This window comes from Furipterus horrens, unplaced genomic scaffold, assembly GCF_987537825.1.
Source record: "Furipterus horrens unplaced genomic scaffold, mFurHor1.1.pri manual_scaffold_6, whole genome shotgun sequence".
Taxonomy (NCBI): domain Eukaryota; kingdom Metazoa; phylum Chordata; class Mammalia; order Chiroptera; family Furipteridae; genus Furipterus; species Furipterus horrens.
Genome location: NW_028327176.1, coordinates 69,601,978 through 69,616,101, shown reverse-complemented (window position 1 = coordinate 69,616,101; position 14,124 = coordinate 69,601,978). Strand labels below are relative to the sequence as shown.

The window sequence follows — 14,124 nt, the reverse complement described above, 5'->3', positions numbered from 1 at the left end:
TTAGAGAAATGAATGAATATGGCTTCAGAATAAAGGATGAAATGAAAGTTATACAAAGTGAAATAAAGAAAAATATACAGGGAACAAACAGTGATGGGAAGGGAGCTGGGATTAAAATCAGTGATTTGGAATAAAAGAAAGAAATAAACAGTCAACCAGTAAAGAAGAAGGAAACAAGAATTGAAAAAAATGAGAGAATTGGGAACCTCTGGGACAACTTTAAACATGCCAACATCCGAATTATAGGGGTACCAGAAGGATAAGAGGAAGAGCCAGAAACTGAAAACTTATTTGAACAAATAATGAAAGAAAACTTCCCAAATTTGGCAAAGGAAATAGACATACAAGTTCAGGAAGCACAGAGAGTCCCAAACAAGCTAGACCCAAAGAGGACCACACCAAGACACATCACAATTAAAATGCCAAAGGTTCAAGATAAAGAAAGAATCTTAAAAGCAGCAAGAGAAAAGCAGAGAGTTACCTCCAAAGGAGTTCCCATAAGACTTATCAGCTGATTTTTCAAAAGAAACTTTGCAGGCAAGAAGGACTGGCAAGAAGTATTCAAAGTGATAAAAAACAAGGACCTACAACTTAGATTATTCCATCCAGCAAAGCTATCATTTAGAATGGAAGGGCAGATAAAGTGCTTCCCAAACAAGGTAAAGCTAAAGGAGTTCGTCATCACCAAGCCATTATTATATGAAATGTTAAAGGGACACATTTAAGAAAAAGAAGATCATCAAAACTATGAACGTTAAAATGACAACAAACTCACAACTATTAACAATAGAATCTTAAAAATAACAAAAACAAAGGAAACAACCAGAATAGGAACAGAATCATAGGTAAAGGGATCATTTGGAAGGTTACCAGCTGGGATGGGGAAGGGTAAGAATGGGGGAAATGGTGCAGGGATCAAGAAGCATTAATTGGTAGGTACAAAATAGACAGGGGGATGTTAAGAATAGTGTAGGAAAGAGTGAAGCCAAAGAACTTAACATGCACGACACATGGACAAGAATTAAGGGTGGAGGTTGCTGGAAGGAAGGGAGTTACTGGGCAGAAGTGGGCAAAGGGGAAAAATTGGGACAACTGTAACAGCATAATTAATAAAATACACCAAAAAAAAATTGAAAAGAAAAATGGGGTAATAGATATAGATAATTCACAAAGTGAAATGCAGATGGCCAAAAACATAGGAAAAGATCTTCAATCCTGTTCATAATAAGAAATGCAATTTAATCTATGTCCAAGATACCATTTGTAGCCTTCAGATTTGCAAAAAATTGCCCCCTTCAAATTGTGACAGCAGAGTTTGTTAGCAAGGTTCTGAAAAAATAGACACACTCAGACACTGTTGTTGTAAATATGAAATAGGGAACCCTTGTTAGGAGAGCTGGGCAGTGTTAGCAAAATTACACAGAAGTTCACCCTCTGACGTAACAATCCTACCATTTTGCAAGTTCTGGTGCATTAATGGATTTGGGCAGTGATTACTGGGCTATTAAAATCATTAAGTGAAGTGTTGATGAGAAACTTTAAAATTGATTAATTGGGCTGACAACATCTGCACCAACTGATCAGTCTTAGCACTAAAAAGAAATACTGGACATCAGATCCCTCTTGATATGATAGGGAGTATTTATTTTAACATCTATGACAAATGTTAAAATTAACAAATAAATGATATAAAAATAAAGGGACTTGAGATATATGTTGACTAGATGCAATTTGTGGATCATGTTTGGATCCTGCTCTGAAGAAAGCAATTATAAAAAGACATTTTTTAAAAACAGTTTGAAAGTTCTGTATATTGACAGGGTAGTAGATAAAGTAGATACATTAGTGTTTCATATTAATGATAAGGTTGTGATTATTAAGAAAAATATTCCTTATCTGTTTGAAATATATAGATATTCACAGACTAAATGTATTTGGAATATGCTTTTGAATACTCCAGTGTTTTTTGAGGGAGTGTTGTGAGGAGAGTATAGAGTGACATAGAGCTCACAAAATTGACAGATGATGAAGTTATTGAACTTACATGACCAGTATGAGGGAGCTGATTGTATTATTCTCTCTACTTTGGTATGTGTCTGATAACTTTAAAGCTAACTTTTTTATTTAAGTAATCTCTTCAGGAATAATTATACTAATAGTGTGGCATATATTCTTTTAAGATTTTTTTCTATGCTAAAGTTTGTAAGTGGAGGTATACATTTACATCTAATTTTTATAAAAATGTGATTGAGCTGTGATTGTGAAAGTTGTATTTTTATTAAACACATCTTTATTTCATATGAATTCTATTTTAACATATGATGTTCAGTAAGGACCTAATTTTTTTCCAAATGGTTAACTCATTGTTTCATCTTCAGTGATTTAAAATGGCACGTTTACCAGATCCTGAATTTCCCTATGTGCACAGTTCAGCTTCTATTATTACACAAGGTGCTACTTGACCATTCCCCTCTGTAAGAGCATGTTTAATATTTAGTAGGGCAAACAATCCTCCTTTCTGGATCAAAATGTTAAAATAAATTTGTGTTATTCAAGAAAAAGAAAATATTTTTCCAGAATTGACATATTTCTTCAGAAACCAAACACCTTATTAAACTGTTTCTGAGAGCTTTCAGTCTATCTTTACTACATTTTTTTTCTCACTCTCGTGCCATTTGTAAATAATAATTTATGCCTCCTGTTTTAAATGTGTTGGCTACATGTCTAGCATAATGTTAAGTAGTAATGATTGTGGCAGATATAGTATACATTTTAATGATAATGTCCTTTTGCTTTAATTTATATGGCTGTAGTTTTAAGATAGATTTTAAAAAATCAAGTTAGGTATATTCTTATTTAATAAGAGTTTTTTAAATCAAAAGAGGGTTTTGAATTTTATTAGTTGCTGTTTGCACTTGCTAAGATGATCGTCTAACTATTCTCTTTTGACCTTATCAATGTAATGATTACAGTAATAAATTTCCTAAAACCATCTAGAAATTCTCTCTGAACATACACCATCTGAAAATAGTGTATTTTTCACCATACTTCTAGGTTTAGTATTTTCTTTAGAAGTTTGTCTCGTAAACCTTGAGTGAGACTAGTCTTGTCAGACTACCCTGTAGCTCGTGTTATTGGGTTGATTTTAACATGACATATCAAGCCCCTTATTTTTCAGAGATACAAGGTGTTGCTACAAAATTCATTTGTTCTGCATAATATTTTATTTTATTGTGTAAAGGAATAGGATGTGTATAACCATTATAAATATTTTTCTTTAAAAAGTGTTTCCTAGTTTTAGTAGAGTTTTTGATGTTTTGCTGCATAACTAAAATATTTATTCTTAAAATAGAATAAATTACCTGATATGATTATAGAAAATTCAGTACAACATGTAATCATAGAGTCCTGTTGATTCAGCACAGTTATGTTTTTGGTTTAAAAATATTAGAGTTTGATTGTATTTGGTCTGTTCCTTAATACTTTTATCTACATGAATTTCCATGCAAGTTTTATCATAGTGGAGCAAAATGTTACCAAGGAGACAAGTGTAAATTTTCACATGATGATTTGACTAAAGAAACGAAGAAACTTTTGGACAAAGTGAGTAATATTTTTGTACCTTGATTATTTGTTAGGTCTCTCTACAGATTCATTTGACTTGCATCATGTTTTATAAAACTTCTGAGAAGTCAAAGACTTGTTATTTCATGTTTCATTAATACAGTGTGGTAGGAAGCAGCAATTTTGGGCTAATCTTTTATTCTCATCCTTGTTCTGCCATTAAAAAGCTAATTTACTTTGAGAAATATCCTTTACCTCTTTGAACCTCATTCTCATTATCAAAAATGAGTTAGCTATCTGTGACCCATTGCAGCTTAATATTATATCTTTCTATTAACAGAACTAGTTTATTGAAGTCTTCAGTTTTAAATGTAAAAAGAAAGCTTGGTTTAATGTGCTAATCTTTGCCAATTATTTTTAGGTGTTGAACACTGAAGAAGAACCCACAAATGAGGATGAAAGAGAGTTAGAAGAGCTTAGGAAGCATGGCATAACCCCTCTTCCCAAACCACCTCCAGGAGTGGGGCTCCTGCCAACCCCACCAGAGCACTTTCCATTTTCTGATCCTGAAGATGATTTTCAGGCAGATCTCTCTGATGATTTCAAGAAAATTCCATCTCTTTTTGAAATAGTTGTAAAACCGACTGTGGATTTAGCACATAAGATTGGGAAGAAGTAAGTTAAAATTTTTGAAAATGGCAGCATTTTTCCCCTAGAAATTCTTATTAAGAAACTAACTTGTATCCATGTTAATCATGTGAGTAAGCTCAGGTAGAAATAGCAGCTGTGTAGCACGCACCTCGACTGCTGTTTCCCATATCTGCTATGTCCCTGCCCTCTGCTGCCTCCCATTGACTTAATCTAAAGAATTCTTAACCCAGCTTCCAGGCCTCTCCACACAGCAACGAAGAATAGAAGAGAAACAGTCAAAGCATTTATCTCTGGGTGGCGGGATTAAGGGTGATTCATTTATCTTTGTACTTTATGTATTTTTCAAAATATTAATAATGAGTAGTTTTAGAACTGCTGTTAGTAAGTAGCAATTAAGAAAACTGAGCTAAAATAAAGACAAGATGCACATGTTGGTGCTTCCAGTTAGAGATAATTTGGAATAGTAAATGGCGTCTTAGAAACAGAGTATTCTATTCTGATATAGAAAAACACATGTAACCAATATCCATTTAGAAATGTGACATTCTTGTTTGCCTCTTTTCTTTGAACTAAGAAATATTCTTTCTGTCTGTAGGCCACCAGCATTTTATAGCAGTGCCTCACCACCAGGACCACAATTTCAGGAAAGCAGCCCACATCCTCAGCATATTTATAGTTCTGGGTCAAGTCCAGGTCCTGGACCTAATATGTCTCAGGGATGCAATAGTCCTGTGATGCACCCAGGCTCCCCTGGACATCACCCATGTGCAGGACTTCCTGGTCTGCCAGTGCCACAGAGCCCACCTTTGTTGCCTGGTCCACATGGAGTTGTAGGTTCTCACAGCCAAGCTGGAGTACTTGCTCAGCCAGATACATCTTTGTCAGCACCAGGTATGAGTGGTGCTTACCATTGCCCAGGCTTTCCAGAACATATGATGAAAGTACCCAGAGAGAATCACTGTTCTCCAGGCTCATCACACCTGCAAGGTTCTGGTGAAATGCAGCTCAACATCAGTTATGAGTCCCTACAAAACCCAGCTGAGTTTTATGATAATTACTATTCACATCATGCTCTACCTAATTTTCAGCCACCCAGTAACTCAAGCGGTAAGTTTACCTTTCAGAACAACTCATTTATAATTTTAAATATTTGGAGTCTTTTTTTCATTAAAAATATGATAAGAAAGTGTGTTTTAAAGAAAAGTAAGTAAAATATGATGAAATTGAGACCTTAAAATGTTTTAAACTTAAATATTTGTAACAATAGAACTTTAGATAACTTTAAAAAATGTTTATAATCACATGCTAATTTGCTAATCAAATGTGATTATTATTAGAGCTTTAATTTTTTATAATTCACGGTGGTACTTCCTAGTGGAGTTTTGTGATGAATTAATGTCTGTCTTTTTCTGTGTTGTGGGTATAGATGGGGTGTGGCATGGTGAGTTTTCTCAGCATCAGCCTCCCCTTGTTCAAGACTCACCTAACCATGCCACTGGGTGTGATGGCAGCAGCAACATGACAGGCCACGATCCCCTGCCTGCACCAGGTCTCCCCCCCGCAGTGCAGAGAGCTCTTTTTGTCAGACTTACTCAGAAATTCCAAGAAGATGAAGAACCAGCCAGCACCCAACCTCAAAGGGCACCAAGCAAGGAAGAAGGTATATCGGATATTATGATAGCATCCCACCTGTTTGGGTCATTTGGTTCCTGAAATGATCTTAGTCAAGTTAACGTTTAAAAAATGAGTTCCTCTGAACTATCTAACCTATTTTCAGTTTACCTCGTAGCCCCTCTCTTTGGGGGATTGTTTGTGGCCTCCAGTGCCATCAGTGTATTAGCAGTTAATTCCAGAGCATTTGACCTGAACCAGTGATTAGATCTAAAATTAAAGTGCAAGCCCTAAGCAAGCAGACTTGCTCTTAAGCCTTTTTGTTTTGGAAGAAAAGAAATAGAAAAGGAACAGGATACCTTCCAATTCAGTAATTTTGACTTCTGGACCATGTTCAAAATGATTCCATTATTACAGAAATTTTTATAGGCATAGTTTGTATACTTCAGATTCTACTATATTATTAAGGAATATTGTTTTTAATATAAAAAATTATGTACAGATACTAAGTTTACCTTAGTATTTTTGATGTTGGCAAGTGTACAGCAATTAGTTAATTTAGTTAAGGAGAGACAAGTTTAAAGCACCCAGTTATTATAAATTACAAAATTGATATGTTGGCTATTTTTAAACATAAAATTTATGAATAACTATGTAAAACTATATGACACTAGATAGTTACAAGCTGTTATGTAAACACTATTTGTTATATTTTCAAATAAGGTAACATTAACACAAAAAATATAAACAGACTTTAGGAGTAAGGCCCAAAGTGTTCTCATAAAGGTCAACTATATAAACTTCAGCATGTTAGTTTTGTTTGTTATTTTTAGTTTAACCCTTTGAGTGCCATGCATAATTCGAAATTTGGATCAACATGAGAAAAAAGTATATCAATATATAACCTGAGGTACAAAAAAGAGAACATAAAATATTAATTATTCCATTGTTATTTATATTTATAGCCATCAAAAAAAGAGTCGCTGGGAGCGACACTGGCACTGACACTGGCACTTTTGGGAAAATTGGTCAGTGTCTCTCACAGCGACACTGGCCCTCAAAGGGTTAATGCTTGAATAGCTAATATAGTCACATTAACATAGGTCAAACATCTAAAAATGTAAAATATAAATGAACAGTCTCTACCTCTCCCCTCATTTACTCAGTTCCTGTTGCTTCCTTAACTCTCATTAGTGTTTTATTTCCTTTCCAAATATATTTTTTATATCTTTCCCTTGCTATCTTGATAAATCTAGAGCTTAAGGATGGCTTGAATTAAAGAGATCCAAAACTTTTTAGTATTTCTTTCCAAGGGTATTTTCCCTTCTCCCCGAACCCTGTTATACCACACACAGTCTTAAGCTCTCTTTAGCCATTTGGAACGAGGCCCCAACTTGCTCTGGCTGGAAGGATATTTATTGCACATGTTTTAATATCACAACTCTGTCTTTAGAGTATAATAACAGAATTGATCATCCTATCTTGTCCCGTTGTTGAAATCCTACACTTATTTCAGAAATAGCACGTGCTTTTGTATTTAATTAAGGCTAATTCTTAATGCTTCACTGTTTATAATAATTCTTTGTCTGCATTTAGATGATACTGTTAACTGGTATTCCAGTAGTGAAGAGGATGAAGGAAGCAGTGTCAAGGCAATACTGAAAACATTACAGAAACAAACAGAAACTTTAAGGAATCAGCAACAATCTTCCTTGGAACATGGCACTCCTACTGACCCAAGACTTGCTAAAGAGAAGAGTAAAGGAAATCAGGTTGTTGACCCTCGACTTAGGACCATCCCAAGGCAAGACATTAGAAAATCTTCTGAGTCTACCGTGCACAGTCTCAGACTTGTGTGGGATCCCAGGAAACTAAGAGGGAATGGAAGTGGGCATGTAGGCTCCTCTGCTGGAGCAGTAAGGTGTGACTTACATCATGCACATGCTGGTGCTAATGTCAAACACAAGATAGGAGATGATGAGGAAGAGGACACAGAAAGAGAACTGAGAGAAAAGGCTTCCTTAATACCTCTGGACTCTCCCCCTGGTGCAGTGCTCCAGGATCCAAGGTCGCAGCTGAGACAATTCAGTCACATTAAAATGGATATTACACTCACCAAGCCCAGCTTCGCAAAACACATTGTGTGGGCTCCAGAAGACTTACTTCCAGTCCCTTTACCAAAACCTGACCCTGTATCTTCAATCAGTTTACCTCTGCCACCACTTATAGCTGACCAGAGGCTCAGTAGATTATGGAATGCAAAAAGCGATCTCCATGAAAGCACAGTGCCCATCGATTCAAAATTAATAGCCAAGGCCAAAATTAACACAACAAACAGAGAAGGCTACCTGGAACAATCTGGGGACTTGCACAGTTCAGCAAGTAAATTAGGAGACCCCAGGCTGCAAAGAAAATGTGATCCTAGACTTCACAGACTGCACAGTGCAGCGTCTCAGCAAGCAGTTACGAAGGAGTCACATACATCAAAGGGTGCTCCTCACTTACCCAGGTCAAGCCCTGGTGCATCGCAACCCTCGGTGGCAGTAACCAGCAACTCTGGGCCTGGGGCTTTGCCTCCATATGCCCCTAAACTCTCATCTTCAGCCAGCGTTCCACTAGGGACTTCAAGTTCGGTTCTCAGTGGTATTAGTTTGTATGACCCTAGAGAGCATGGTTCATCATCCACACCAGAGCTAGCAACAGAAAATGCGGAGAACCATAAAAAAGGTGGTGGTTTAAAAAGTAGTGACAAAAATGAGTCTTCTCCTGGAGAAGCAATCCTGCCACAGAAAACCACTCCAGATGTGGAAGTCACTGTTGATGGGTCAGCTTACCCACAGGCAAATGTTCTCAGGAGCTCCTGTGCAATTCAGCTCCCCGCAGTACACAGTCTTCCCATTCAGGCATTAACAGGCTTAATTAGACCCCAGTACAGCGATCCAAGACAGTCAAGGCAGATGGGACAGCTGAGCCCCACCCCAGGTGACGACCCCAGTGGAGAAACAGATGACAAATCTCTGAAAGAGGTTTTTAAAACTTTTGATCCAACCGCTTCACCATTTTGCTAGCTGTTGTGTAAGTAAGCAGTTCTTCTTCAGTTGTGACCATTGCAGTCCTCTGCTGTTTTGTAACTGGTTTACCTCTATAGTTTATTTATTTTTAAATTATAAACACTTTTCAGCTGCTAGTATCAGAACCACATGAAGTTATATCCTCCAAAGACCGTGGTATTTTATATAATATTTTTATAAATTTAAGAGACTGTAGCAATTGACATACAAACTTATTTATCATGTTAGTGTCAGTAAAAATAATTTTATTGTAAATAACACCTTCCTGAAATCAACATTCTGCCTGAATATATGCCAGTTGTCTTTCATAATCAATGTTTGGATAAATGATTACCACTTTTATATGGTTGTTTGGTTCAAACAATATGACGTACATTACTTTTGGGAAACAGTATTTTGACTAGGATCCTCTGTATTTGTCAACATATAACTGATTAATGTGTAATGCTAACTGCTAACAAAAATGTAAAATAAAGTAAAGAAAACATTTTTTTAAATTATAATTAGCAGAGCAATTCATGTTTAAGGGCATCACTTTTATTAGTGTGGGCAATATTATTTGTGTAAATGAAACATTTAAATGTCATATCTTTTAAAAGTATTTTACTGTATCATAGAAGTTAGAGATATATAAATAGATTGTTTTGCTAAAGTGAAAAATTCCTAAATTCTCTGATGTAACTTTTTAAATTTAATTTTTCATATTAAATAGTTATAAGTTACTGCTGTCACATTGTGATGTTTATGTGTTTTAATGTTTTTTGTCTTTAGCAGCATAATTTGTATTACTTTTTCAAATGATATAACCACAATAATTGTATTTACCATGACTTTGGCAATTTTTACAAAATTTTAAAAGATCCACTGAGAGTCTGTAATTATTGCATATTTTCTCTTAAATAGCAAGAAAACAGAGATGTTGTAGTCAACTGTATGGCTACCAATAAAGAATTTTTCAGATCTCACGTGACTGGCATTCTATAACAGAGGAAATAAATATTCCATATCCTGATAGTCTGAAAATCTCCTAAGTTGGTTAGAAATTGCACTTTTATAAAAAAAAAAATTTATATTCATTCTTGTGTATTTATTGCAGTATAAAATAATGGCAGCCTTATTTGTTTTATACCTTTATTATTTATAATGGAAAGTAAGTATTACACTGATGTTCATGTCTTGAACTGGAGGATTATGACAGTGTTTGCTGGTAACAATTCCAGTAAGTAACTTGAAAAGGAATATTTCGTTGTAAAAGATATTGAAAGTACAGGAAATCAGTTCGTGGATGAAAACAGCTACCACTGAGAAGTGATGTCAAAAATATACAGCAAACTAACACTCAGATAGCATATGGTTTATGTTAATACCTGTCCTTTATGTTCATTTCCTCACCCTTGACCTTTACTGCTCTTGATTCTGTGCATGGGATTGAGTGAACAGGACCATGCCAAGCTAAGAAGCGCAGTGTTGAAAGGAATGTGAATTCCTATTATTTATATTTTGGTTACGTTGTTGCCTAAAATGGCTCTGGAGAGCATTTTTGGGTTAAAAATGCAGTTAAAGCCACCATAGAAAGTATTTTCTGATTTACTGTCCAAACTATTGTTAACTGAAAAGTCACTGAAATGGATAAAACTGACAAAAAAAGATTATATATAAGTACACTTATGTACACTTACATAAGTGTACTTATATGTAATTATGTTATATATGATTATGTATCTTTATTATTATATATATAGATTATATATATGTACCTTTATTAGAGACCAAATGTAATCCAAATTCTTAACAAAAGATATTTTTTACTACTAAGACAGATGTTAAAAGGTTAATTAAAAAGTAAGGTTTAAAAATCATTAATGCAAATTATAATGTTCATTTACTCATATTTTTGAAATACATAAATCTGACAGAAAAAAGATGTATAATCATATATATTACAAATAACTATACATACTTATATGTAATCATATACTCATATATACACATGATTATATAAGTATATATCATGTAATATATAATATATGACTATCTTTGTTATATATATAAATTATATATATGTATCTTTGTTAAAGATCAATTGTAATCCAAATTCTTAACAGAAGGTATTTTTAAAAAATATTTTATTTGTTCTTAGAGGGGAAGAGAGGGAGAAAGGGAGATAAATATCGATGTGAGAGAGAAACGTCTGTCAGTTGCCTCTTGGCACATGCCCCGACTGGGGACTTGGCCCACAACCCAGGCATGTGCCCTAATCAGGAATCAGACTGGCAACTTTTTGCTTTGTAGAATGATACCCAACCAGCTGAGCTACACCGGTCAGAGCAACAGAAGATATTTCTACTACTAAGACAGGTGTTAAAAGGTTAATTGAAAAGTAAGGTTTAAAAATCATTAATGTAAATTAAAATGTTCATTTACTTGGTATCTTTGAGTCCCTATTACGTATGCTGATATCCTAGAGACTATTTTACAGAAAAGTTTGGGCTTACTTTCAGATGTAACTTTTATATGAAAATGTTTTATTTATATTTAAAATAATTTCTACTTGTGATGCTTTTTAAATTGTGATATGAGATTAACTTAAGAGATACTCTGTTATATTCTGTCAACCTGGATTATTTTAATTATCTTTTTCCCTATTTTCTCAACAAAATTTAGTAAGTAGCCATTTTCCCCAATGAGTAAACTCCTCTTTAAGGTGAATTGTTTTTAGAATCCATGTAATTTGATTTACACTATAGTACACTGTCCCTATTTTTAGAAGCTAAACATTTGCAGATAACAGAAGTAACTTGTGTCTTAAAAGAGTCTGGATTAGATGATTCATTGGTTGAGATGTGACTTAACCATTCATACTGGTTTGTGACAGAAGTTTTATGCTTGTTCACGTTGGTGTTGAACAGAATAGGGTGTATCAGGATGTTGATTTCCAATACACAGATGATCATTATTTAGATCGAGCAAATGTTTCCCCATATCTTGTTCAGTTTTTGCTCCAAGCTCCTGTCTCTAGAGCTTTCTTAGGTAGGTCCTCATTCTGAACCTTGAAAATGAACCAAATGGTAGAGTGATTTCAAACTCTCATTCAGCAATTAGGTCTATTGCCATAGGACGACTCTGTTACCCAGCTATATGTGCAAACCCCAGAGTTAGGCTGTGACCAAAGCAGCCTAAATTTGAAATGATGTTGGGTTAGGTTTTGTTTGTCTTTTGACTTGTATAGGACTTCAGATGGTAGTTTTTCTCTTTAGTCCTACTTATTTTAAGACTAAAAGAATCGTTCACTAGGAAATAAATTCTGTCTATGCATTCAGATAAGCCACTTTGTTGAATTAGAAGTTAGGGAGGAAAGGAGACTTATGAGTGCTGGAGGTTTAAAGCCCACAAATTCATATTCTTGTTCTGATATGATTTATAGGCATTTTATCTCATGGCTAGTTCCTTCTCTATAAAATAGGGATAATTTTGACTGCTCACAGATTTAAGGAGTAAATGAATTATTATTTTAAAGTATTTATAAATATAAAATTGGTTTATAACTTTAACAAACATAATTATTACACTCTCATTTAGAGTAACAAAGCCCATATCAACCTGCCTTTTTTGGAAAGGATACAGGCCTAAGAAGGGACGTTAAGTTAACATCAACACTTTTTAAGTAGTATCTTATACTTTTGAAGGCAAGACCCATATGTATCTCCTTTTTTGTTTTCCCATTCTAATAAGCTTTGTTCTAGGCACACAGTGTGGACCTTATTAACTGCTTCTTGATTGCTTCCCAACATCCATTCAGGTTCAGATTTTACAGGTGCTGTCAACTATTAGAGCAGATGTGGCAAAACCATTCCATGACTGCATCAGACAGAATACAGTTCATAACTTATACCTCTTTCAGTAGACAAAGGGCATGTACCTTCTCGCTTCTCACCTCCACCCCACTCTCAGCTGAACAATGTGAAGGTGAGGGCTGTGGCAGCTTTACTTAGGAGTTAAGTATTTCTACAATAATTCACAACTCTTAAGAATCTTCCAGACTTAAAAGGTAACTGTACTGCTTAATGGCGGAGTTTTGAATAGATCAATAATTTATTCCTGTAGATCTATGAAGGATTCTTTCTGTAACCAGAAGGAATTTATAATCAGAGTCTTAGTTTTTATTTTCAATATCTTTCTCTAATTTCCCCCTTTCAGTTCTCCTCACAATATCAACCAGAATTGTGAAGATATGCCTAACTTAGTGAACTTCCAGTAGCATTAAAACATCTTTTTCTCCTAACACCAAGAACAGTAATTTAATTTACCCTTTCGAGTCATGAGTTGCATTCTAATGTGGGTCTCATGTCTAGTCCTTAATCACCCTTATTATCCTTTGGAACAGAACAATGACATGCTACAGTTGGCAAAATTGTTGTGGGCACAATGGAACTGTTTCTTCAAATGAGATTGTGAATTTTTGTAATGATACTTTATAGCTTTGTTCATCCTTGACTCTTGTTTTTTTTAACTTAGAATTTCGTTTTTAAAGTTAACATATAGCTAACAACAGCATTTTAGAAAAAATTCAGCTCTGAATTATCAGGCCTCATATGTCTCAGCTCATACTGCTGAGTGTCCCCAACTCCTGATGACCCCATGCATGAGCGATGTCTGCAGTGTCGTGTCCTCAATAACCCCGCTCAGTTCCTCCAGACTTATGCCTGTTGCTTTTCTTCTGGAGTCAATCCATCTCATGTTTGGTCTTCCTCTTTTCCTGCTGCCTTCTGTTTTTCTCAGCATTATTGTCTTTTCCAAAGAACCCTGCCTTCTCATGATGTGCTTGAAGTAGGACAACTTCATTTTTCTCATTTTTGCTTCCAGCAATGTTTCAGGCTTAATTTGTTCTTGGGCCCACTTGTTTATATTTCTGGTGGTCTGGAGTAGTATCTGTAAAGCAATCCTCCAACACCATGTTTCAAATGAATCTATTGTTTTTCTATCACCTTTCTTCCCTTTCCAGCTTTTGCATCCGTACATAGTAATTGGGAATACAAGGGTGTGGACAATCTTAGCCTTGGTCTCTAATGACACATCTTTGCTCTTGGTGCTTTTTCCCAATTCTCCATTGCTGCCCTGACTAGTTTCCACCTTCTATTGATTTCTTGGCTGCAATCTTCATTTGAATTGATGACTGATTGCATCAGGTAATATTTTATCAGGGGTCTGATACATAGTTTATTGTAAA

At 35.1% G+C, this 14,124-nt stretch overlaps 1 protein-coding gene across 2 annotated transcripts in view; it reads left to right on the top strand.

The window, feature by feature from the left end:
* The window catches only part of ZC3H6 (zinc finger CCCH-type containing 6), a 65,170-nt gene extending 55,799 nt beyond the window's left edge, over nucleotides 1–9,371 (top strand). For both annotated transcript variants that reach the window (XM_090281732.1, XM_090281731.1), the window contains exons 8-12: nucleotides 3,496–3,603; nucleotides 3,986–4,239; nucleotides 4,811–5,322; nucleotides 5,642–5,875; nucleotides 7,423–9,371. In XM_090281732.1, coding sequence (XP_090137858.1) covers nucleotides 3,496–3,603; nucleotides 3,986–4,239; nucleotides 4,811–5,322; nucleotides 5,642–5,875; nucleotides 7,423–8,894 — 2,580 coding nt within the window. In that variant the 3' untranslated portion in view covers nucleotides 8,895–9,371. The remainder of the gene's footprint in view (nucleotides 1–3,495; nucleotides 3,604–3,985; nucleotides 4,240–4,810; nucleotides 5,323–5,641; nucleotides 5,876–7,422) is intronic.
* Nucleotides 9,372–14,124: the final 4,753 nt, after the last annotated feature.